This window comes from Saccoglossus kowalevskii, chromosome 8, assembly GCF_978046115.1.
Source record: "Saccoglossus kowalevskii chromosome 8, keSacKowa6.1, whole genome shotgun sequence".
Taxonomy (NCBI): domain Eukaryota; kingdom Metazoa; phylum Hemichordata; class Enteropneusta; family Harrimaniidae; genus Saccoglossus; species Saccoglossus kowalevskii.
In genome coordinates, this window is record NC_140648.1 from 16,664,445 (window position 1) to 16,691,822 (window position 27,378).

The window sequence follows — 27,378 nt, forward strand, 5'->3', positions numbered from 1 at the left end:
TGTTGTGTGCGTGTTTTTTGTTTTTTTTACTTTGTTGGGGGCTGAAAATGAATCTTGGAATCGTATACCAATATACGGACATTTTAACTAGAAGAAATGACAATTTGGAATCATTGGAATAACTTCTTCAAAACGTAATACTAGTTTTAATGTTGCAACTGTGATCAAACTAAACTCACTCTGGTTGGTTAGTCTACTCAGCTAAGGTGTATGTGTTGTATGAATTCCTGAATACTCCAGGAGACGGTAAAATGGTCAAGAGTAGCAATTTTGGCTACCGAAATAAGGAAAATATAAAAGAGAGAGTTATGGTGTAAACTACATAAACAATGTTGTACGATGCAATCCAAACTGAACAGTTCGCAATGTACATTCATCAGCGATATCATAATAATAATAACACAATCAAGTAATGTTTATTTTCTATTCATGTACAGATAGTACATGTTTTCAAACAGTAATTCTCACTTGAAAATTATTTTGTTTCAATGACCAAAAAATGCGTAACAAAAGTAAATCCAAATCAGGTTAATAGACCCGGGCATTCAAATTCACTATAGTCTTTGTGTTTGTAATGTGCACAAACACGGTTGTTATATTTCGGACTATGTTAAGTTATTACGTGACTATATCGCTATCTAATTAAATGCGTCTTCGCGATGTCAACAATTCAAGGTACACTACATCATTCGGGGACGAAAACAGTGTGTTGACCTCAAACTGAGTAGGTTATTCCGGCCATCGACACCGATAGTACTGTAGAGTTGAAGCTTCACACTCTTTATTGTTGTTTTTATCTACAATGTTCTGGAATAATGCATTTGTGTTTTGGGGATCTGTCAACAGAATTCAAAATATTTGATTCTATTCCAGATATTTTAAATCGAGAAATGTTTATGTAGCACTATTGTTTTGAATATATTGGTCATCGAACTTTCTACAATGTTCCCAGTGATATGCCGTAACTTGACATTTGACGTTGAGTTTTAGTCGGTGTACAATATATAATATAATACAATACACAACATTCTACCCATCGATTGAACAATACGCTGTCGCGCAAAAATCAACATGTTGTGTTATATCCTTCGACTTGCGATCGCGCATGCGTATTCGAGACTTTAAAAAAAGTGCTCATGGTTTGCACATTTGTCCGAAAAAGAGTTTACTGAATTGCTGTCTTGTGTGAATTTGAAATACCCAGTGATTTATCTGATCAGCGCGAATCATTGCTTGTGTGTGCTTGCATAATTTGAATTTGGTGTTATGAAACACACAATAACTGGTCTTATTCAAGTCTATTTTACCCCTCGATTTTAAGTCACTAAGTCATGTTTCACTCGTCCTGGCGGCTAGGGGTAATATACATAATTTTTTGTGACTCGGAATCCATTTGAATAGGGTTAATGACGAGCCAGTCACTATATATGGATTCATTATCGTATTCGTTTTCAAACTATATACACTAAAGACCAGTATTAGTAGTGATTTGATACGTTTTCCTAATTTAGGCAAATATTTATTGTCGTGTATAAAAATGTGAATCCTGGTACCAATATTATCAATATACATCAATAAGTTTTATCTTTTGATATTTTCGCAGCCTATGACACTAAATTGAATAAAACTTTGGATAGATAAACATACCCTTTCTCTTATTATTAACCTCCATAATTGCGGTGTTATTGAATACACCGAGTACATAAAACATAATCTTTAATGATAAGTATAATACTCATCAAATACAAGTTTTTGTTACTGGATTAATTAATGTATCAACTGCATACATGGCAGTAAATTGACACTTATATACGGAAACAGAACTACATATAGGACCATACACATCAAATGATTAACGACACAAAATGCCTAATAGTAAGGTAATTTTCTTCAAATCGAAACATGATATCGAAAAAAAAAGTCTAAATAAAATATAAAGTCCATGAATTCAAGTTGAGTTATGTACAGGATAGTAGTAAAGTAATTAAATCAAATAGATTATATTTCATTTAAATAACATTCACTTTTATCGGAATTTGAAACTTCTGAAATACTAAATTATAGTATAAGATTTCGCATAATTATTCAAATATTTGCAAGAGTCGGAAATATAGTTCATAACTTGGTTAATTCATTTTATTGGCGTTTGACTCAATCTTAAAATGAATTGAAGCCAGGCTCGATAATTGATCGTCAATACATACCCGCTGACAATGTTGCCATCAATACGAAACTCTGAAAACCTTATATTAATTATTCAATGAGTTCGTTGGACCAGTTTATATTAAAATATCGACGTTGCATCTACGGTCTAAGACAGGCTACCCAAAAAGCGTACATGACAACATTCGGCGATCATCGTACATAGTAACCATTATGTACTGATACGGCAATAAATCCTTGCCATGTGGAATCATACTGTTGTGCTTGTTGGATATATACGCGTGCGTTGCTATATATAAGTTGTTTAGCAACGTAAAAATCCACGGCAATTTATGTACAACAGTCTCTAGGCAATGCGTAAGATACAGTAATCGAGGTTTCAAGCTATGCAATTATAAATGTCGAAATTAGTTTATTCCTGTCGCAGATGAGCTGGTTTCTCCGGTTCGCCAAGTTCACCCAAAGTAGCCAGGCCCGAGGCCGCATACACAGTCATTTCTCTGTCGACGTCTTCCTTGTCGTCCTCGTCAAACGATGTGTCGCGGTAGATCTGTGCAAATGTTTTCAATAGTTTCTGTTCATTCTGCTTTTCGTCTACCTGTTCTTGCACTTCATTAACTTTTGACCAGTCTATTTTGAAACCCGGTTGTTTTTCTTCTTGATTTTCATCTATTGTATTATCGTCGATAAATTTTACCTTAGTCGGGCTCTTCAGAATGTCTTCGTCTGATTGGTCGCTACTTGAGTTGTTGATAGCATCGTTCCTTTTAATAGCCGTTTTCAACAACCCATGCGAGTGTTCTTTTTTAATTCTTGTCCGACCTGGAGATAGTATTCCCGTTAGGTTTTTCTTCTGGTTCACTTCACCATGATCTATATTGTCACCAGAATCGTCGTCAGGGCCGAGGTCGTTTGTCAACGTTTGCAGTTTTGTTTTACCGTACTTCTTGTTGTCGCCGCCAACTTTTCTGCGTTCAATAATATCAGTTATCTCACGTTCCAGAACTTTAGCGGAGCGTTTGCTGTCGTAAAATGAACCTCGATTATTTAGTTGGCTGCTGGTCGCCGGTTCATCTGCATAAGTTGGTCGAAGAAAACCGGCTTCACTGTAGATGAATTCTTTGATAGTTGTAACCGTAGTCCGTGGACGACTGCTGGAAATCAGCGAGGACTCCTTTCCAAATGACGCTGAAAGTGTCTCTGTTTTACCGTTGGTCGAGTTTCTTTTCACCGCAGATGCAGGTCTATTTTTTCTTGGGTATTCGCCAAAACACCCGTGTTCACCGCGAGCTTCGGGTCTGTACAGCGGCACTGTGTGTGACACGAGCGACTCAATTGCCCTATCTAAAACCGATCTACTCTTCAAATGATCGTGAATGCGTCCCCGTTCGCAGAGACGGGATTTAGTACGCATGCTCTCAACTCTTGTTCGCCACGATTCAATCTCATCGAACTTTTCCGTTTCTACTACGCTATTTTGGTGATCGTCAGTATAAGTAGCCGGGTAGCCGTTGCCAGTCACTGCCGTTTGAAGCTTGGTACGTGTTCGTCGCATGTTCACCGACAATGACCCGAGATATTTCCGTGGACTCGTTAACGTCAAAGCTGTAGTTAATTTACCCCAACGTGTCCTCTTTGAACGGAACTAATGCACACTAGAATGAAGTATAGTCATGTATATACCAAGTGCGCAGCCCCGGGCCATTCGAATTCGCTCAGCTGTGAGCATTGATTGTTGCAATTGGTATGGCAAGCAATATCACACCTTGTTGATACTGTCGACCACAATAGACAGATCTCCGCCAAACGAGTCGCCTGTAAACTTCGTATTTGTCCCACGCAAAAGCCCTTTTAAATATGTTTTATCTTCAGTAGTTCCAGTACGCAGACAACTTATATTTTCTTCGCGATTACTAATACTTGTGATAATAAATGGGCTTATTGCTCATTCCAGCAAGATGTTTCCAGGTGAAAGTAGAAAAACGCGTAGATAGTAGAATCCAGCATATATTTACTCGTGCACACACTTGAATGATGAGTTGATACGACGTACAATGAAAGTTAAATACAGCTTTGCGACAATCTGCAATAGATCCATGCATCGGGTCGCGAATATATACTTGTTTTAGATCTGTAAGATTGGAAAATCTAACACTTCGATCCGAGTCCGTGCCGTCGGTCCCCTCTAACAGACATTAACGTAAACTAACATGTATTAGGTCTGATGTCTGCCTTGCTGTGGTGATTTATGACGTAGTGATCAGCAACCTTTAACCCCCGTCTCCCAACAACGGCCACTTCACTGGCTAGTCAACGCATTGTCTGCTTTGTTTACAATATCTTGACGACAGGAGATGTGAGCCACTCATCCAGACACCGGGTTTCGTAGCGCGACATCGGGCTGACAGAACGAAGTTTCCATGGACGATTACAATTAGTTTGGAGAAAAAAAAATCGGCGACTGAGCAGAATAACTATTACAACACGTGTGTTTATCTGCGTGGAGTGGAGTATTTACCATTTATCTTTACGAGCTGTTGAATATTTTCAACATTCTCGTAAATTTTATATTGTCTAACCACATTTTCAAATACCTTGGGGTCAAACACTCACTGTAGCGTATAGTCTCATTTGTGGTACCGGGAACGGACGGAGCGAACTGGCATTGTATGTTTGTTCCAACGTACTTCAGTAATAACGAATCGGTAAATACTGTTGTAAATCAATTTCAGTCCTAAGAGCCTGAGGTATACACTAATTATTTAAATTTAAATTAATGAGCCAGACCAAGTTAATTAAGCGGTTTAACTTAACTTTTAATTATGTTTTTTTTATAAATATAAACTGACGGATTTGCTACACAATTTTCTCGATTTCCCTAATGGTTAAAAATAATCAAAGAGCAATGATTGTCGCGCTGCGTCCTGTTCGATACGACACTCTTAGCGACGTACCGCGTGTAACATACGTTGTTTGTTTACACAAATTTTGAACACGCGCCGCGCGACGACCACCGCGCCCTTTAACTAATATAGGAATAGCGTAGGACCACACAAAGGTGCACATCCCTCAATACAAACCACTGTACAACTCGATGACTATTACATGGGGGCACGTACTAATTCAAGTAATTACATGGCATCCACGGCAGAATGCCAATAACACGGTGCTTTAATTTACCTGGTCGGGGGCAACGCCAACGAAAATTCAGTTACGCGTTATATCTCTAATCTCGATCCACCTACCACGTAAAATCGTCCCATGCATTTTTCTAAAGTTTCCATGGTTTCTTAACAATACCATTTCAATTTATAATACGCGAGAAAGGATAGGTTTCTTTGTGCATAGTTTATTTACACTTTATTGCCTGCCCAATGACCCCAACCCCTTATAATCCCCTTTTTCAATATGAATTTAAATGTATTTTGAAGATTTGAAAGAACCCAGGGGGCACGAAGGAAAAAATTACCGACAAATTAAATTTGTGTTTAGCATGCCTGTTGGAGGTTAACACAATTCACAATTAAAAGTAGTGGCGGGTCATACAATTCCGGCTCTGTTACATAAGCTTTTGTGATGTAACTTTTAATATCTAGAATTATATATTCTGTGAAATGTACGCTAGTAATATGTCGAGCTGAATTACCACGGCTTCTATTCAACGAATATTTTTCAGAAAATCTTTCAGATTGATGAAATGACCACAAATGTGATATCTTCACATAATAGTATTTCAGGTGCCGTCACGAGAGATAATTTCAATATATTGTCCGTATAAGAAGTACATTGTTCGCTGACCTGAATATGTTGTACTTGGCGTTTCACTTCAATTGGTCCATAACTGTCTCTGTACAATGCACTCGGTTTAACCATTGTTAACTGGGAGTAGGAGATGGGCGTCTCATTGAACACATCCAATTATATTCTACACTTCCATTCAGACAAATGAAAGCTGTCTGTATTGTATTCAACACCGTTAAATCCGTGTAGTAGTCAGTCACATATTTTACGCTATCTAACTACCATTTAGATTCATGCAAAGCTCAGTTGTGGCACCAATCAATGGCGTATGACGTGTCGGAATAACAGTTGGTCATTGTACTTGTACGTGCTCGAAATTTCAACGATACCATTTCTGCGGTAACATATATTTGCTTCGATAAATTTCGTACAGCGTTCCACGTCGTTGACCTCTGACATAATGGGAATGCATTTTTTTTAAAAAGAAAATTTCTGTTTCTGCATCGACCTATTAGCTACAAACTACATGATTATAATTAATTTTTAAACGTGTGTTATCGCCATGGTGACGGTTCAAGCATACAACTCGCGGTCATTGATGTATATACTACGTGTCACTATTGTTCCTATCACTTACGAACTTACGAAAACACTTTAAGTACTATCGCCTCCCACCACAAGAGGTGACACCAGGACGATTAGTGTCCCATTCTCTGCGTGCAATAATTCGAGTGGCTTTTAGCGTTGTACCCGATAGCGTGACTGCCTCCTTGTCGTTCTTAGACACAGTTCTCTGGAATGATGACGTAATGGATTCCACGGGACCCGATTGTTGTAGATTGATTGTACACCAGGGGATACACGTTCAAGACATAGCAGGTTATACGCGTACAAGTGCCAACGTGATTTCACATTGCCCACGCTGTCAATTGCCAATAACATCCATAGTTTTAGTTTATATATGTTAATGTACATTATCTAATCACACACTTGTATTTATATGCCGACTACTGAATGACATGCATTTCTGAATTTAAACTGCTTGGCTCGATTTCAAGATTTGGAATTTAAAAAAAAAAAGAATGCGAACTCTTTCACAACTGTTCAAAAGATCAGCCAAGCTTGGGTCGAAAAATTAAAGTCGGTATCTATGCGCCTGCATACTGACTGGTTGGCAAGAATCGGTCGTTCACACTGAAAATAAAAGAACAGTGTTTTTATTGCTGTATATTTCCATGTTAATAAAACAACTTATTGGCATCGTTGTCACATCGGAACGCGAGATAGTCACGGTGATAATCAGTGAGCGATATTAACGTACTAGACATTTGCATGCTGGTTACGTGGCAAAAATGAAAAGAATTACGGCGTGCTATAATCTCTACATTTACACTATTAAGGATTGTTTTGAAAAAAAAAACTATTACAAATGTAGACGTTTGAAGACCAACACCACGTGATACGCATTGATTGTGTTATTTAAGGTAGAAGCCTACTCATAAATTCAAATACCCAGAATTTATTATTTGTTAATAAATTGTAGTTCCGGGAAATATAAGAATATTGACCTAAATGAAGTTGGGGGTCATCAGCTTAATTGTTGAGAAAATGATGGTTATATTTTAGTGGATAGTGGCCAATTTGTTAGTATAGTAACAATTTTACCATAGGTTTCTATGGCAGAGATATTATGCCTTATCTCTTTAGCCACGTTGCTTTGGACATATTTTTGGATGAGAAATATGACTATAGGAAATTGCAATACAGTAATCAGATTTAAATGACACAGAACATGCTTGACAGACATCCGTTGTCAGGGACTAGGGAATGCAACTAACGTGATCAATATGTCAATATATGAGCCTGGTTCCTGAACGTGTGCTGGACATGAAATTTTACCCCGGCGTTATGATGTGTAGAATAACCAAGCAAGAACGAGTGTCAAATATAATATAGTCTACGGGCAACGAGGTGTGTAGTAAAGTTAACATCGACAAATTAGAAATAACGACCACTACGAAACGGTTACACCGCGAACGTTGCAGGATTATTGTGTATTTTTTTTGTTTGTCAAATATTACAAAGGCTGTTCCATTGTTTGGAATATATGTTGTCACATCTAGAATAGGAAGGTTTTTTGCAACACTGCACTGCACCGCACCACACCACACCGCACCGCACCTCACTGCACCGCACCGAACCACACCACACCATACCGCACCGCACCGCACCACACTGCACTGCACCACACCGCACCTCACTGCACTACATAACACTACATTACACCAATTTTGCTTATTTCGCTGACTGAAAAATGCGGTAAATTAAAACCCAGTAAATATGTAAAATTAGGCATAGAACACATTATTTTAATGATAAAACCACTGAATATGACTGAAATGCTAAATCAGTGAAATTTAAACCCAGTGAAAATTAGTCTTTTTGCAGTATTACGATCAAAACGGAGAGACAGTTTAGTTTTTTTCGAGTGAAGCCATTCAAAGTTACCATCGTTTGACTTCCTTTGGATTCCCAATAGCTATTTCCTCAAATACACCTTTAAGAACGTATGCGATAAATTGTCACGGAAATCAGTGCTCGTACCGATGTTTATCAAAAACAAGAACAGGCCGATGACGAGGAAGAAAGTCTCTACGTATGTTAGTCATGCGGTTGGAAATTTAGGAAACGCTTTACTGTTGATATTGCTGCAATCTTACTGTTGATATTTCCCCTTTAATTGACTGTACTCAAGTGCTATATTACTGAATACTGAATTGTGTTATTTTGGTATTCACGAGACAATATTTTAGTGTAAATCAGAAGCATATGGTGATTTCAGGAATAATTTCATTGCTGCTATTACAGGATTGTTACACTGCGGCAGACATACACAGGTACACTTTTCCCCCTTAACTGTAATGATTGGACTAATTGTTGTGGCTTATCAACAATGTCATCCATGTCAAGTTAAGCAACCATTTATTGCCCATATATCGTCACGTAAAATGGAAAGCGCAGCGGATAATTTATGGCTAAATAGCATTTTTGCTGACGCCCAATAGGCAGTGAACTGAAATACTGCATAACGTTAATTACGGACCACCTGTGGTACATACAGGAGGCATTGAAGAGATATGACACACATAATAGATGGCTACATTGATTTCTGTAGAAATCCACATTTTTTGATCAAAGCTTGGGTAATTGTTTCTCTGCAGCTATATTTTTGTTCGTATTGTTTTCCATAAACGTTCATGTGGTGGTCTATAATGAGAGCGCCATCTATAGTATGGTATTGGAATGACTTTGTTTATGAATAAGTCTGTGCTTTCCTGTGGTGGTCAGCATGAAGATTTTGTGTGTAATGGTCGAATTGTTTTTGTCGGTGTGGGCAGGTTGATTTTCCTGTTAAATCGACTGAATTCCTTCCAACAACTGAGCTTAAATATGTTATGGATGTTGTGGTACTATGGTGATAGTCGAAATTGTGTTTGCGCAGAATTTAGTGACTTGGGCTGACAGAAATCTTTTCCGCCTGTTGTGGTTGTGTGGATCGACCGCAGAGGTTGCAGTCTACTGTTGCCATTGCGTTGAACCAACACGGCCGAGAATTCATACCTGTTGATATCGAGAAAGTCTCTAAATGGTATATAGATTTTACATCAAGTTCATTTTTCTAAATACAATGTTTACATAGATTAGGATCCACATAGAATAGTAGATGCGTTGATGGGCAAAAATGGAACACTATTCAAGGGAGTATAACAAATCTCGTGGCTCTCTCGCTGCCAACGAGATCCCGGCGTCCATTTGGGTCTGGTAACTATTGGAACAGCTGATAATGTGCCAATATATGGGCAATACATTAAACATTTTTAATAGAACATTTAATAGAACATTTAATAGAACATTTACGAATGTAGCAATGTAATATTTTTCTAGTATTCTTTCACCAACACTGAACATTTGCATATGCCATACATTTTTATTTCTACATGAACATGAACTACAAAATCTAAATGATACAATACGATTCCTAAGAGACATTATAGTAATAATAAAGTATAACTATAGTAATAATAAAGTATAACTATGGGCGTGACCAAATGGGAGATGGTGTAATGACGTCGGAAGGAGAAAACGCTTTGTATCTGCTGTCCATTCTGCCAAACTTCCTTGCCATAGCTTATTTTGTTTTTAGATTACATTTCAATACGATTCATAAATTAACCCAATAGCAAGCAAAGGACAGCCTGGAAAATAAAATTAGTGCGAGACGGGAGAGGTGAAATAAACAAAATACAGCCTTCCAGCCTGCTGCTGTTTATCCAAGATTTAATTCATGAAGAGCAATGGCATGGTCAAGGTCGTCTATACGATGACAGGGTGAGATTTGGAGTTTAGAAATCAGCGAACAGATCGGTGTATTCACAACTGAAAAAGAAAGAAAAAATGTTAATAATATAGGTATACTTTGCCTTGAATGAAAGGATGTCGAAAACAGAATTGAAATTAATGCCTGTTAGAAATATTTTATAGTAGTAGTATGAATCAACAATAACTTGGCAGAAATCGCTTTGATACAGAGAAAAAAGTGAAGAACGATGTAAATTATTACCGCGTCCATGTAATATTATAATCACGTACCCTGGAACTTGCCAACTTTTGCCGAACTTGTTGTGGTCTTTGGTTTTCGCCTTATTAGGCATTGTCATGTCGTTATTTTTAGTGCCATCTGCATTGCCAAGTATTCCGCATACATGTTTAGCGACTAAGGAGTCTGCATGGATACCAAATTTGAAACGACGTTCATCGCTCCACTGGACAAACCAACGCTGTTTGATGGACTGTATAGTAAACCAACCATCTTGGAAATACATCAGTAGTTCTAAATCCGGTGACATCAGAGTCTTCTTACGGTCGATTTGTTTACCATCGAGCTAGGTTAAAGAATTTCCTTAAATAAAGTGTTGAATATTGACAAGGGGAATAGATAGATTACAGACTTTTAGGCGAGTTTACCAGGCTGGCGGTGCTATGAAACCGTGTTGGCGGCTAACAATTTGTTTCACAAAACAATCTGAGGTAATATATGAACACATATATTACCTCAGATTGAAAGAATGATTCCAGCAAAAAAACGATAATATCTAGCATTCAAATATAATTCCTTACAACTTTATCGGAAGCTAGTAATGGTGTGTCTCTTTGGAACGATTAGACTAGTGATGACGAGTGTATGAAACACATTGTACTGACAGAGTGCGATAACATTACTAAAGTTTACCGTTGTTAAACCCTTTCCCGCCATGATAATGTGCTTGCCAGCTTTGACGACCGTGCCGATTATACGACGGACTTGACCGTCGTGTAACGAAGAACCGTGAACTGCGATGATTTCAAATGATGCCGTCTTGTTTTGACAGTCTTTACTGACGACGTAACTGCAATGCTCCCCCTGGTATGTCAGTTTCACTCCGTCCAGCGTTCTGTAGTGTGGATCGCCTTGACCAGTGCCTTCTAGGCAAGGACATTCTGTGACAGAAATAGAAGGCGCGACTTTACATTATGATAGACTTATGATTATAATGTTAAACGGTGCTTCGTCATTTATGCAAAAAATAAACTAAATTAATTAAATATTAAATAAACATACCAAGATTTGTACTGAAGGAGATGGCAGTTTCCTTGACGTTGTCAGCACTGACGAGTACTCCTTCTAGCTTTACAATATCACAATCTTTAAAACCACCGTACTGGACTTCAAAGAGTCCAGGCTCAGACTCGTGTTTTTTGGTAATTTCCGGGGGAGTTTGGCCATCAGCAAAACCAGTCACTCTCAGGGTTCCTCCGGTAAAGTAACTGAATCGATCGATGAATTCTGCCGTGAAGCTTGTGCACGTGGTAGTATATATCTCGACAATCCATACATCTTAACGATTTATATAGGACATGTTGGATAAATACAAAATAAAATACGTAACTAATTAGTTTGTATTACGCCATGATACGTGAGCCCGGCTGCGCCCTAGTGTTTGTGGCCAGGTTTACTCATCATTTTAGGTTAATTATTACTAGACGCTACCAGATTTGGGTATCAAGCACGATTGTGTATGTAATTAGCATAACTATTTGGGACGCGCCAGACGATTTTAATATCACACCCGACGTTTTGGTTACGCCTGACGATTTTGTTAAATAAATGAAAAAAACAAACGCAAAAGAGTAAAGGCTGTTTTATATATAGATTTTACTGTGGTCACAGATGTGGACTGTACCAATATTTTTAGAGAGGAGATTAAGACATACCCGTTGCCGTAGGTATATACCTGGAGTTTATGAAAAGGATAATAAAGGATAACAATCCAGAGCCTGCCTAAAAGTCATTGAAACAGCTGCAATTCGGCGGGTAAACGTGTTGTGGTATTTACTGTTACGTCCATCTGGCAAGAATTTGTAACAAAATCAAATTCTCGTACCATACAAATTCTCATCTTGTGATAGGGGAGTTTAAGGTGAGTTACATCTATGTCGAGCCTAGCTGGAGACATTTAGTCCTTGAGAAAAACAACAATTCAATATCTAATTTATGAAAAAAAGTGTTGTAATGGATATTTCCATTCAGTATAGTGACTATGGACGATTACATCATATCGCCCAGCTGTTAGCTGTAATTGAAAACACCAGAGCCAGTCTAGGGTGTTGCCCAAAACATAATAGATGAATCAATCGCAGTAGCAGTGAATAAACACTTGCTGAATCTTTTACTTTCAGGAATATATATCGATCATTCTATTCCAGATGTCATCTTATTTATCTTTTTTTTTTCAAGATCCCGGCATATATGCCAGTATATTTTGTTCACTAATACACCAACTCTGGGATGGAATGCATTGCTCACAAATATGAATCTCAGTTCAGCCAATATAAGAAAAATATGAACATATGATAATTGAAACTGCCTTTGATAGCATACATACTGAAGAACATTGCATTGATGGAAATATATTTGTCTATATATAAATTCAATGCATATAGAGACAGTCGTTTATACCTAGCTTATAAGCAGACAAATATATATTTAAGACCTTTGACTCCTTTAGAAAACCTGTTGTGTTTGTATTTACAGATTGCGCACGTATTACCTTAACAAAATATTAGATTTTGATGAGTGTTTTCAACAAAATAAAGTTTAGCCGGAACCTTTCTAAATATAGTGATGTAGCCCACACAACAATTATCGCACCAACAAAAACATGGCAATAACCTCTGAATATTCACCTGATTAACTTCATGTGTATTTCTACCTTCCCGAATAATTGGCCAAATTCAAACCATGCTTTCAGTGATGAGTAAAGCTAGACATATGTCACCATGGTCAGAACCATTACAGTTGACCAGAACCACTACTCCTCAAACTAATACATAAATTATAAGTATACATACAGTGAATAGCTGATTTTCAAAATATAAGTAACAGTCTGGCGATTGTAAAACTTACCGTCCGGCCAATTTCCAGTCATAAGCCGATAGAGATCCACCCAGCTGACGCTAGGGGAACGTTTTTCTTTAACCTTTGAGAATGAGAGAAATAATAATTTTAATTGTCAATATTTTCAAACAATGGCTGTGTTTAAACAACACAAAACAATGACTATAATAACAACAAAACTATCGAATTGAGATTCGAAACGGACAGTTGTGCCATCGGCAACTCTGCAAGTAAATATATTGGATTGGCCTTATCGATATTTTCATTTTATAGTGGTCGAAAATAAAATAAGTGAGTGAACATAACTGGTTGTTATCAATAAAGGGGGTTGTTCTAATAACAGTAAAAATGGTCTATTGTGGCAACTTCGGGGATGTACATTCTCGTTGAACGTTTTTACGTACCGAAACAAGTGATACAAGGAACTGTTATGTGTGTGAAATACTATTCTAATCTTGCTTTTATTGTTGAATGTGTGTCATGTAGCAATAATAATAATACTTTGAAAAATACGTATTCTATAAAAACGAACGTGCGATTTGGTAAAATCGAACAGACTAACACTGACTAACCAACAACAAATCATAATGTCACATAAACCTAATATTCTATCTTCATACTAAATTACATGTGCAATGTACATATATTGCACATATATACAGACCCAATCGAACACCGACGAAATAACGCGAACTATGTACAATGGCTTAGTCGTTTCTTATATTTAAAAAGACGTTTTATAAATTAGAAATAAAACGACAACAATACCTCTCTGTGGCTTCTGACTATGGCATTTCCATTAACTGTCACAGCAGCGACAGTCACCATTAATAACACGAATGTGAAGCTCACCATAGTTACTACAAGAATTGGTAGTATGGTGTATCTGACAACCTTCTTTATATTAACGTTCAGAGTTTGATCCTTTTTTGTAGATGAAATACGAAATTAATAATGTTATTTTCAATTGCAAATATTAATTCGCAATTTCATTACAATTTTTTTAATGAAAATTGTGATTATAATGCCTCGTATAGTCAAGCTGTTGTTTTGAAAAATATATTGCCAATAGTGTGTATATATTTTAAAATAAGCTTAGTATAAATTAGTGAGAGCCAGGTTTGTATACTGACGTTTTTCTTTACAGTATATGTGTGAATTTTAGATATTATACATAATTAGGATCACGCATTATTGAGCAAGATCACCTTCAGTTTCCACTATCCAGTGTGGACTTCATGAGAGTCCAGTTAGTCATAAAGATACCTAGATAGTATAGGACCAGTATATCCTCTGTCTTTTTTTGCATATTGTTAAAAAACACAGACACCTACCATCTAATATCTGTCAATTGATTCACGCACTTAAATACGTTAATTAATATGGGGTTTATATAACTTACGTTTCTCTTTCTACTGACCCATGAGTGTTCGGTATACTATATCTCTTGCGGTATACTTTTTTTATAATATAAGAAAATATGATTGTTGCTTTTGTCTTCCAAAATACTATTCAGCGACACAGCGGCAGTTCTCCGCTTAGCTGAACCCGGTGAATAATGTGTTAAACTGACTAAGTTGAACTGTTACGTAAAGCATATAATTGTACATGAATATAAACCGACGCAAGCGTGCGTAAACATCCAGATGCAAGATTTAACTGAATACCGTCGGAATGCAAAGACAGTCCCAAATTCCAATATAATTATGAAATTGTATAATTGCATAAGAATAGAAGACATACACGTACACGTACACAGCAAGTTCATGAATTGAGTTTAATGTATTAAAAGTTCAATTTTAACCTTGTCATGTATACGTATACACTGTGGTTATATTATTGCAACTTACTAACCTGTCAATATTTAGGGGATTACTAACACAATGTGACACGCTGTTATATCACGTAAAGTACAGACAAACTAAGTAGCTAGAGTGCTCATGATTAATCAAATTTCGGATTTGAGACTTTAATAACTTTTACATGCACATATTTAATTACGCTATCCTGTGATAATATGAGGTCAAATCTGTTATAATAATAATATAATATTACCCACATAGACTGTACTAATAATCTCTCTAATTTGATGGACCAGATCTCTGATCGATTTAACATAAGATATATGTTCATTTTGATATATGTAATTTGTTTTAGTGTTTATGTATTAACACTGTGCAAACAAAATCACACATATCATTACTGCAATATCTGTTGTATGTACGCCATTCTTCTAGGCGAATGTGCAATTAATAAGTGGGCTACCCAAATATGCTTATGTAGTAATATTGTTTTCATTAGAGAATCTTATGACAAAACATTATTATCCATTCTTTCATTTTATTGAGGAAAACATAAATCTATGTTGCTATCTATGTTGCTGGGATATGAGAGGTGGCCGTTGTAATTGAATGTATTCATATTTGACGAGGTGTAATTTTAAAAAATTCCATTTTGACCGCAATTAAAATTCATCATACAAGCAAATATTCAGTGACTGGTGTGCGAGATCATAAGTCCTATAGGACTGTATATTTCTACATATTTTCATATGTAGAGTAGGTTACCTAGATTCATATCACCCCCTTACAAAAATGTTCATAAGATATTACATACTTACATAAGATGTCAATTTGTTTATATTGAATAAACTTTTGTCAATCTCATTACGATCATTTGTAATGTACAGCATGTTTTTTTTTTCAATATTTTAGTCCTTGTTCGAACGAAGTTCGAAAACGGAGACTTATATTCGGTCTTCGTCCGTGCGTCCGTGCGTCCGTCTGGAGTCATATTTCAGAATCCTTTGGAATGATTCCGTTTATTTTTTGCATGTGCCTAGTACTTTATGTGGGACATATGCACATGCATTGGCAGCCTTCTTGTTTTTTGAAAATGTCGTATTTTGGATATGCTTTGTCAGTTTGCATTTAAATTTGGTACATAGATTATACATGTTAGGATACATGTCCATGATAATTTCTTTCGCAATTGGATCAAAGATTGCCGACTGGCAGGCATCTTGTTCGTTTTTTAAATGTGGTATCTTAGACATGCTTTGTCAGTTTTCATTCAATTTTGGCACATAATTTATACATGCTAGGATACATGTCCATGACAATTTGATCAAGGATGGGCGATTGACAGCCATCTGACTTTTTGTCCTTACTACTATATTTCCAAGATGTATGTACCATTTTTATTCGTAATTGGCACATACATCATACATGTCAGTTTGTTTCATAATCAGATCAAAGATGACCAAATAACGGCTGTTTTTATTTTTGGCCATATTATTATATCTCTGTCACCCACGTATCATTTTCATTGATATTTAGTATGTCATAAATGGATACATGTACATGTCAATTCAATTTGATCGAATATGACCGACTGGCGGCCATCTTTTTTTGTTTAAAATGTGATACCTTGGACATACTTAGACATTTTTGAATCGGGCCTATGCCTAGCTTACTCTAATTCAATGCATTATTTTGAACTGTTATTTATTAAAACTGCAAATTTGTGGACACTGCCTTCACCATATTATTCAACACAAGAGGGCGCTTGAATTGTAGAAAAGGTCTATTAGCCACTTTAGTCCAGAACTAACAATACAATTACAAAGAGTTGCAATTGCTGTATTTCTTATCCCAGAATCTCAAATTCGGTCATTACGTAACACATATGTTAATCTTGTAAGCCCCATGTAAAGATTTATTGTAGGGCACCATGGCAACAAGCATTCATATTCATGAGATGTATGGTAATGTAATCTTAGTGCCTCATTCCCATCCTCAGACTTGCATTTTCTCAAACATACTTTAAACAAGTTTAGCAAATGCAATAATTACTTTCACTTGTGATCTATGTTTTTCTTTGCCATGTCTTAAACCGGAGGGGACGTCGTCACGCAACGTGTTCAAATTTGATGTAAATAAACAATCTGTTGTATACGCCACTTGGGACTCAAGTTTCAAGGACACGCTCGCGACAACCCCTTCGCTTTAATATGACGAGCACAAAGAGAACTTTCAAAAAATTAACGGGGACTGTGTCATTTCAGTGACTTGTTTATTGTATATGTTATTTTCCTTACATACATTTTATATTGTATTTTTTAACTGAAAACTATAGGTGCAATGTGGATGAGAACATGTATGAGTATTCGTTTGACGAAACAATGAAATTGTTATACGCATATTGGATTTGTTAGTGCATACATCAATGCACATGTGTATTAGTGTTCTTATCTAACGAATATTGATAATATGATTTTGTAATATGATTTGAAAAATAGTTGTTTTCATCAATGTTGCATATTCAAATAACTAAAATTAAGTTTCCTACTTTAAAAAAAATGATTTAAAAAATCGGATTGGCATACATTATTTCTATAGACTTTTGAAAGATTTGTCAACTCATTTTGAAAAAAATATATCAACAAGTAGGTGAAAAATGATGAAAAATCATTTGTAAAAATCTTTTAATAATCATGTTTAGTTCAACTTTCTTTTCAACTTTCAAAATGTTTATGTTTATCACATAAAAAAAATCTACAGCTTTTACTGAATTGTTAAAGGTTCATAAAATGTGATTTGAAAAATTAATAATACATATTCAGTTTTTGTATACATACTTTAGTTTGTGGAATTGTATTAGGATTTGTTTAATTTTAGAACAATTTACAATACAATTTACAATTTTGTTATTCTTGAAATCAGCTCTATTTTAATTCGTAATTGGCAGATTAGAGGGAAAAAAATACTTAATAAAACATAGCAACTTAATAATTTATCAAACTATTATTAAATTATTGGGAGATACGTCACTGAACACAAAGCCTGAACTTCCTGTTACCACAGTTGGTGAACTTTCAGCAGCCTCTTTCTGAGTGATTTACCCATCATGCACTACAGGTCACTTATTTTTTTTGCCAGGAAGTGTAGACCATTCTGTCACTTTGACCTTATAATATTGGAAACAGATGTCATTCTACCTAATTTTTGGACCAAGAAGACCATAAACCTGTTGAAAACATGTGAGTAACATTAATATTATGGTATATCTTGGTGTTTTTAACTTCAGAAAACACAAACACACAAGGTACTGTGACTGTGTACCTAAGGATAAGTAACACTGAATTAATTAATTAACAAGTTGACTGTTGACCTCGAGAATATATCATTTCTCCTTCAAGTTTAAAGACAATTACGATAATGATGGGAGTGTACATAACCATTTACAATTATAAATATACCAAGATTACTGTTCTTTTTTCGCTTTGTGTATATAATTTTGCTAAATAGTCAGCCACTGTTGTGGTCAATCATGGCTTTTTCTTGGGGAAATTCACTCATAACGGCAATAACGTTCAATATTATAGCCTAATATTTATCCTATTGAACCAATTTTGATTTCTCTAACAACTCTCCTTTTCGGGGAATTATAATTAAATTCTCATTTCAATCAATTAATGTTCACATTTAGAAAGTACCACTTTTTTATATTATTTTTTGTATTCAATTTGTGAAAGCCAACTTCAAAGGAATGCATTTAATAAAATCAATGAAATTCATGTAGTATTTAAAAAACATTACACACATGTACCTTCAAATCTGTACGATTGCTATTTAAATGTAATTTTACTGTTTTATAGAAATTATACATTTTTAGCATATTTGCTCTATTAGTAATGAATGTGCTTATATAAAATATAGATTCTTTTTCTTTGGCAAAAATAAGTAATATTTCAAAGATTTAGTATACAGCCAATGCGATTTTGTGTTTATATGCACTTCTAATGGGAATTCGCATCTAATAGTGCATATACAGTTTATTATAAATGATAGTTATTTTTATCTTTTTTAGGATATTTTAATTTAAAAAATCAAACATTGCAGCATGCTGCAACATTTGAAACAAATTCATTTTTGTATTACAGGCCCAATGCCCAAATCCTATGAATGACATATCTCACAGATACGAAGTCAATGTATATTTGTATGTTTATATTGAAGGCTGCACTGGCAATATTTTATTTCACATTTGTTTAACACAAATTAAACCTTCTGACTCAAAATGAAGTCTTTCTCTCTCATATTAGGGATCAATGAATTTGAATTGAGGGTTCTATGCTTCTTCAAAAACTCAATATGCATACTAGTATTTTTGTAATTGTACTTTTCATACATTTATTCCTACAAAAAATTGACACAAAGTCCTATAGGACAAATTCCTATAGGATTCTTTTAATATTTTGACACAAAATCCTAGAGGATTCCTATAGGAATTTGTTCTACAGGAATCCTATATAGGAAAACATGTGTCAAAATATTATAGAAATCCTACAGGAATTTCTCCAATGGGATTCTATAGGAATCCTATGGGAAACGTTGGTAAAAGTAAACCCAAATATCGATCTTTGACCTTTGATTGATCTTCAGGTTTCCATATTATTTTGTATTTGCTCGTTTCTAATAGCACTAAGTGCAGTACTATATGGTAATCGAATTAAACTAAACATAACATACATTATTATACATCTGTCACCGTAACGCCATAAGTTACAGCGTGCCGTAATTTTGCGGTATTTTAGGAAATGCGAATGATTCCCCCCGTAAGTGTCCTCTAATAATAAAAACAAACATGGTTGCCACCATGGCCAGAGTTTGATTGGACTCCACACAAAGAAGTTCGCTGATTCTGTTCTAAATATTTTGGATTTCGGCATTCCCATGGTGCATCCTTGGAAGGAAAAGATGTATACTAATAAGATTATTACGAGGATACCGCAAATTATCGCTGCGCGTCGGTCGATTCTCCAGCTGTACTGTCTTCGTGCATACTTTTCGGTATCCTCGTAATAACCTTATTATTATACATCTTTTCCTTAAAAAAACTTCATATAATAACACAACGAATACATGTAGCTAAGTTACGGACAAAAAGTAGAGCACTCATCTCATATAATACAACTACACAATATCACATTTATAAGGAATACCGGCGACTAAGTCTCGAAATTAGTCAAAATGTTTCAAAGAATGTTCGAATGCTGCACAAAACGTCGATAGGAGCAATACGTTTGGTCTAGATTTGTTCATTCATTCATTCATTCACTGTGAACTAAAATATATACTCCTCTGCATTGAGCCTTATCTAGATAATTTGATGAACGGATTATAAATCGTATTGCTGATTCAAGTTCGCTGGCGTGTTACTAAATTTAAATATGCCCACAAATAATCTCAACAAAAATTACGAGTCTGCTTTCATTTGCAATACAATTTATTCCACAATCTACCCGAAGCATGAAATGAACAATGATTATTGTGATTACAATGAAAAACAATAAAATCTGTTGATCTAATCAAACAAATCAAATCAAATCAAACAGAATATTTGTTCAAGACCGCCACATTCCTTTAAAAAAAACGTCTTCCAAACTGCACGTAGCTCTCTACATATATACTACAAAATGGGAATGCAATTGTGAAGCAAAAATATAATATTACACAGTATATAAGCGAACACAGTAGAACTCACAAATATATTTATATTAGACCATCGATAAAAGTCAATCATTTACCAGCCTACAAAAACACCGTATTACCAAGAAAATAATATCCATTAAACTGTATATAATTGGATCGGATATGAGTTCATTTTAATTCCCCCAAGTCATCCAGCTGTTCTTTATAGCCACAACTGTTGGTAGAATGATAAATATGAAAATATGAGTAACAAATAATGTATGAGTAACATAGTATTATCTGCAAATATCAACAAACATGGATTTATTTTATAAATGGAAGCTTGTGCCTGGAATCTAGTCCGTGATTGGTTTGCATAAATATGCAAATTAGGCACGTGGCATCCTAAATCCTTCAAAATAAGTATCATATTACAATTGTATGGCATAATAAACTGACTAAAATACCCCAAGAATGTCGAAACGAGTGAACAGTAGTCGTATATATGCCATGATCATTAAATGTTTTCGCATTCCCATGCGTCGCCAAACACGATGTCATCTTCAGTGCTTGTGCCGTCAGGAAGAACCATATCGTTGAACGGAGAGCCATCTGCGTTACCAAACATTCCACATATGTTAGCGCGAAGTGGTGAATCCTGGTGCAAATAGACGTGGAGTGTGCGCGTTAAAACTTCTATCCACCACAGATATTCGGTGTGAAAAAGTACGAATCTGCCGTCTATGGAAGTGTATGTCAATAATTTGTAATCCGTTGACAGTTTTGGGATGCTCTTATCCACAACCTCGCCATTCCACTACAATGAAGTAATTTATGTCAATCGCTGAATTACATATTCGGCAATTTGAATTTGCATTTGAGAATACCACACACAAATATAGCGCGAATCCAGTCATTCTGAGTACACTAACAAATGGTCCATGTATCTACGTAATAGACACAGAATTACGTGTAATAACTATTGTCTCCATAACTTCAGTGCATTACCATGAAAAATGAGCCGCGCGTCTTACAGATCAATCGACATTTAGTTATATCCATGCAAAATTAGAATATTACAATATCATTTCATAAGTAAATGACATCATATTATTCGGATATGACATTATTATATTTGCACATGGAATCATTTAATTCGTACATTTGAATGTAAAGTCACTTGACTATTTTCGTATTATTTTCCCGCGTTGTTTTTAAGAAGCAGTGTGATATTGTAATATTGTAATTGTGGCAGAGATACTGCGCCATACTACAAATGAATACAGGCATTGTTGATTCTATGATTTGTTATGCGATAGTTGTTTTAGAAATCATGTAAAGTATGTATCAATTTATTATTTCTGTCGCAAATGGTTTAGATGCCTCTTGCAACAGCTGCTCGAGTCTCGAGAATATGATATTGAAATATCGATTAGAAATCCAGACAGAGGGATCTGTAATGACAATACGAATGTCAATTTTTTGAAGACAAACTTAATCGTCTTTAAGCGACCACAATGTACCCACACAAAATAACTTTATGATACACATCAATATACTTTGGACGTAAATGCTCGTCGAAATTGTGTTCTGCGAAATCCACGATACTTGTCCCTAGATACTTGATAACAAGTCTCGTGCATCTCGTGCATCTCATGCTCTCAACGAGATTTCAGCGGCCATTAGCGGCTCAGGTCTATCATATTCGTAATGATGAATATCAATTACCAGAACTGTGTGTCGTGACAACAGTAATTCGTCATTCTCCGTTTTCACATGTACGCCGATCACGAACCGAGGATCATTCTGTACTTCTCTCCCACTGTTTGTGGCGCATATTTCGAATGTAGGGGTGCCACCGTCACACGCGTCCTTTGACACAATATACCCACATGGGCCCTGGTAAGTAAAAGTTGTGTTATCAAATGTGGAGTAATGTGGATCACCTGTCTCAGACGCCGGGTTACAAGGACAAGCTGGAAATAAAATTAAAAACAAAATGTAAATATAACATTGTAGCCTGATATATGTTATGTTGGTCCCCCACTGACAAAGAAAAGCTGAGATTTATCAAACACTGCTCAAAATATTTCGTCTTTTGCTATCTGTCAATGTTCCATTCTGAATTCACCAGAAAATCGGTGACATTTTTATTCAATAAAAATACGTATTTTAAAGGTATCTAATCTTTTCTATTCAATGTATTTTATTGTTTAAATTGGTTCATCAATATCATAAATTGATAAAATAACATATGAGCCGCAAATGACCGACTTAATCTCGTTGCGAGCGAGAGTCACGCGATGACAGAAGAAATTGAGACACTATTTAAAGGGCAGAACACGTCACGTGATTCACGCGAGCAAACTTGTATTGTTTAAAGACGGGTATGGGGGCAAAAGTTTTTGGTAAAAACACGGTCCGGGTACCAAGTTCCTTAAAAATCGACCTCTTGCCAACAAATTATCCAGATAAACCCAACACTTGAAAAGTTGTGGCAGCATTAACTGTAGCGAAATGAACACGTATCACACTTTATATCAACAAAGCGAAATTGCGAAATTTGATTCCAAAAACAGGTTAAAAAGAAACTGCTTGACCATTGCAAATGTCAAAAAATAAACACTTGCCCATTTTAAAACGTACTTTGGCAACCCCTTGAGTGTATTTTATACCTCATTGGTAAGGTTCTACTCGTGCCGCGGGCGAGGCTCTCTCGCTTTCAGCGAAAGCTACTGTGCGTCGAAACACTAGTTCATGGCACCGAATCACATAATTAAATATACCTGTTGTCATAGTAGAGGTCACCGATCTTGTTTTACAACCTTCGGACATGTCCACTGAAACTGTGATAGTCTGGCAAGGAGTAAATGGTCCCAATAGAGAATAGAAATAGTTCGGAGGGTAGAACACCCCCTCCAGTTGCATCAGTGGTTGTCCGTCAATTTCGACAATAACATTGAATGTTGCAGCGCTTGTAAACTTAAAATTTTCATCAATTCCCATGTATACTATTGATGTACATTGGATGGCCCAAATATGTCTAAAGGTCTCTGTGAGTAAACAGATGAATGGATCGTTCGATTTACATTATCTCACCGTTTGTATTATATATTGAATCAGAATTATATTTTCCAACATATAAACATGAAACACAATACTCGCCACTTTTCTCGTTCGAGGATTTGGCCACACATGTCATTTGCAAAATATCATGTTAAGTACAAAACATTTTACCAAGATGGCAGCAAAACCACGTGACTGGTCACAATTATTTTACTTATTCTCATATAAAACGTTGGTCAGACATACTACATGCAAAGTTTTCAGTTGTTAATTTATCGAAACGTAAAACATATCCTCTTGAAAATGCGAAATATTTTCGAAAGAAATAAAGCAATCTGAAATCGCCGTGACTGTTGAGTTCTCGGAAATATATGTAGTATCCTTTATATTTTGTTTCACAAAAACTGACTCTTCCTTTCATCCTCAAAGCACTGATGAAAAATAAATGCCTCATTCTCATTTTGTGATACTTTTTGCCAGCAATTCAAAATTGCCGTCATTAATGCTTACTATGAATATGGCTCGGTCTTTAATATTATTGACGATTCTAAAAGGTCTGAACTTATGTACCTTATTCCTCGGATGAGTGAAGCAGTGTAGTTCCACCCGTATATCTTGGTGGCTATGAGCTGAACATTTTGCACAAGCACGTTTATTTAGGATATGTCCGTTACTCATAATTGTATAGATGATGAGGACATAAAACGACAGATTTGATCATTCTACGACAGAGCCGTTATATTGCTTCGACAATTTTCTAGTTGCAGTAATTATGTTAAAATTACATTGTTCCAAAACTTTCGTTCTAACATATAATATTTGCAGCTTTGCAATTGGTTTCAACATAGTCGTAAACAATATTTATGATCTCCATGTTGCGTATAATAATGCATTTCGTTTATTCCTGGCCCGGCCCAGGGACTGTATGTAGTGCTGCGGTATGTTTGTGTCCTCCAACATTCCTACATTTGACGCTCTAAGACGAAAAAAGCCCTTTTCTCTCTATACGCGTCTAACTAAAATCGATAATAGGATCGTTGTCGTGCTTTTATCGTCTGACACCCATAGAATTTATAAGTGAATTTTTATATATATATATTTGTGTCAAATATGGGATGCACGAACTTTTCCACTTTATATCCTGCAACAAAGATTTAATAATAATGAGTCAAGGAAACAAAAAGGAAACAATAAACTCGATGTTGGAAGTGAATGGGTGACTGTTTGAGTGGCAGCAACAAATCTCATTGCTCTTTCACTCTAGACGAGTTCTCGGCTCTCTCAATCGCGAAATCCCCATGGCCAGTCGCGTCTATAATCTATTCAGGTTACAATCATTATGAAATATAGCTCACTTTTTCCTTTGCCTAACGGCTGTCCTTTCCCCTTTTGCGCGTTGTTCTGAAATTGAATGAACGAAACAAATTTAATATGTTTGTGTATTAATATGAAATAAATGAACATGGACATTACAAATATACAAACGAAGCTGGTGTTCTGTCAAATCTTTATAATTTATATACATGGCATGCCACTGATGAATTAAGAGATTGGTGGAAATTTCGTTTGTTCAGTTTATACTCTTAACGTAGGATGCAACATATGAGGGAATTCCCTTTTCAGATTCTGGAGAAATGTTTGGAACATAATTTGCACCTATTATACATTTATCTATGATTTTTGGATGGATGGTGTAATAATTCCTTAGTTGGCTACAATATATGGTGACAAGAGTCGCCTTTAGCGCTCAAACAGTTTTCTAGTCACATACTATAACTTCTTTCATACGTGCTTGACTGAATCACAGACATTTGAATACTTTGATTGTGTGACGTCGAAAGCATAGCATCTTTTTACTTTGACAAACAGGTTCCACCTCGTACTCATAACTCACGGAATGCTAAATTTCAAATACTAAATATGTATTTTTGAAATCTTCATACATCACCCTGGGTAACATTGTTAAATGTTTTGTTTGTTTCTCAATGCGTTGTGACGGATAACTGTATACGATAAAAAAAACGTCAATACTGGAAACTGGTTCTTGAATCAAGAAATCGACATAAAATTCAAAGATAATCGAGTAACCTAATCATAGGTGTCGTATTACCAGCTACGCATTGTCGAACAAAGCTACCTTTGCTGTGCCAATGATAAAATGAAATCTTGCGATTCGTACATAATCTACAAATACAACTTTCACCTAGCTCAATATAGATAATAGTACACCAATACATAATACACTTAATATTGAAATGATATTACCAACTAATTAAAACGTGTTTTTGGGGGAAACAAGATCACAAGATCTCTCGATGCCAGTTAGTTCACTTAGGTCATCTCTGTGACAAGACGTACTTCTGTTTTAATAATTCATGGATCAGTAATATTTATTAAGTTATTATACAAATATTTATTATCAATAAATCTTTAATGTAGGGCATGAATTGTACCGTTTTGGATGGGGTTTCATGGTTGAAAGGGTGTTGTGAACTCGGAGCACCCTACCTTTTATTAAGTGGATGCTTACATAGGTAATATTAGGTTGGAAAGTGCACACGGACACTTCTGCAGTGTTCACCTGAGTGGAATAGCCCATCCTATTGTACTCTACACAACACGAAGGAAATTAGAGACACCTGACAAAAGCACATGATTTGGACTTCACTCGACACTCGGCTCCCGTGTAATGTAAGCTTCTAACAATGCTTGGTAGTCGGCACATCAAACCATAATTCAATACGTCTAAGAAACATTATTGCACGTCTGCCAGTTTCAACGTCGAAGCATTATTCACGACGTCTGAGAATTGGTCAAACTACCGTATAATATACACAACTGCCTAAGTGCTAATCTACCGACATTACGTGGATATTGCTGAGTGCTTTTTTTGTTAAATTTCGTACGTACGTACATACTCAACGCATCACTGGCGCATTATTTGGTGATGTACGTATGTACTCAATACAGTGTCCGGGACATACGTACCGACTCTCCGACCATTGGTACGTCATTCGTCATTTGAATCGTCTTGAAAGCTAAATATTTGATTTCTTATTTCGATACAGAAACACGAATCATTTATATTTGATCAACGCTTAAGTAAATTATGTAAATGTTTTTTTAAACATCGAAGCATATGTTACTAGGAATTATGCAGACTCTTGTTTCAGATTAAATGATGTTTTGCACATAGTACAAATGGTATGAATGAAAACTGGAAAAAAGTACCGCGTATTTATTACGGTCCACATTATTATGATACGGGGAAGCACATGCCATGTACTATGTAAAAACGTGTTTCAAATTGAAGGCAATGTTATTTTTTGCATATAGTACATATTCGGCAAAATAAATTGTGTACATTTTATGAATAAAAAATGAAAAAAAAAACGTGTTGGGTATTCTTAACAGTCTGCATTTATAAATAATGATGGA

At 35.7% G+C, this 27,378-nt stretch overlaps 2 protein-coding genes across 2 annotated transcripts; both read right to left on the bottom strand.

Moving 5' to 3' along the window:
- Nucleotides 1-9,779: 9,779 nt before the first annotated feature.
- LOC102806902 (BMP-binding endothelial regulator protein-like) lies at nucleotides 9,780-14,299 on the bottom strand. Its single transcript, XM_006815976.3, has 6 exons — nucleotides 14,168-14,299; nucleotides 13,409-13,481; nucleotides 11,564-11,839; nucleotides 11,195-11,442; nucleotides 10,555-10,847; nucleotides 9,780-10,341 (listed from the first exon to the last, which is right to left on the bottom strand). The coding sequence occupies exons 1-6, from the start codon at nucleotides 14,252-14,254 to the stop codon at nucleotides 10,308-10,310; spliced, it is 1,011 nt and encodes a 336-aa protein (XP_006816039.2). The 5' UTR covers nucleotides 14,255-14,299; the 3' UTR covers nucleotides 9,780-10,307.
- A 7,092-nt stretch (nucleotides 14,300-21,391) lies between these two features.
- On the bottom strand, nucleotides 21,392-26,961 carry LOC146739365 (BMP-binding endothelial regulator protein-like). Its single transcript, XM_085502729.1, has 4 exons — nucleotides 26,929-26,961; nucleotides 25,296-25,341; nucleotides 22,603-22,850; nucleotides 21,392-21,691 (listed from the first exon to the last, which is right to left on the bottom strand). The coding sequence occupies exons 1-4, from the start codon at nucleotides 26,959-26,961 to the stop codon at nucleotides 21,392-21,394; spliced, it is 627 nt and encodes a 208-aa protein (XP_085358855.1).
- Between the last annotated feature and the right edge of the window lie 417 nt (nucleotides 26,962-27,378).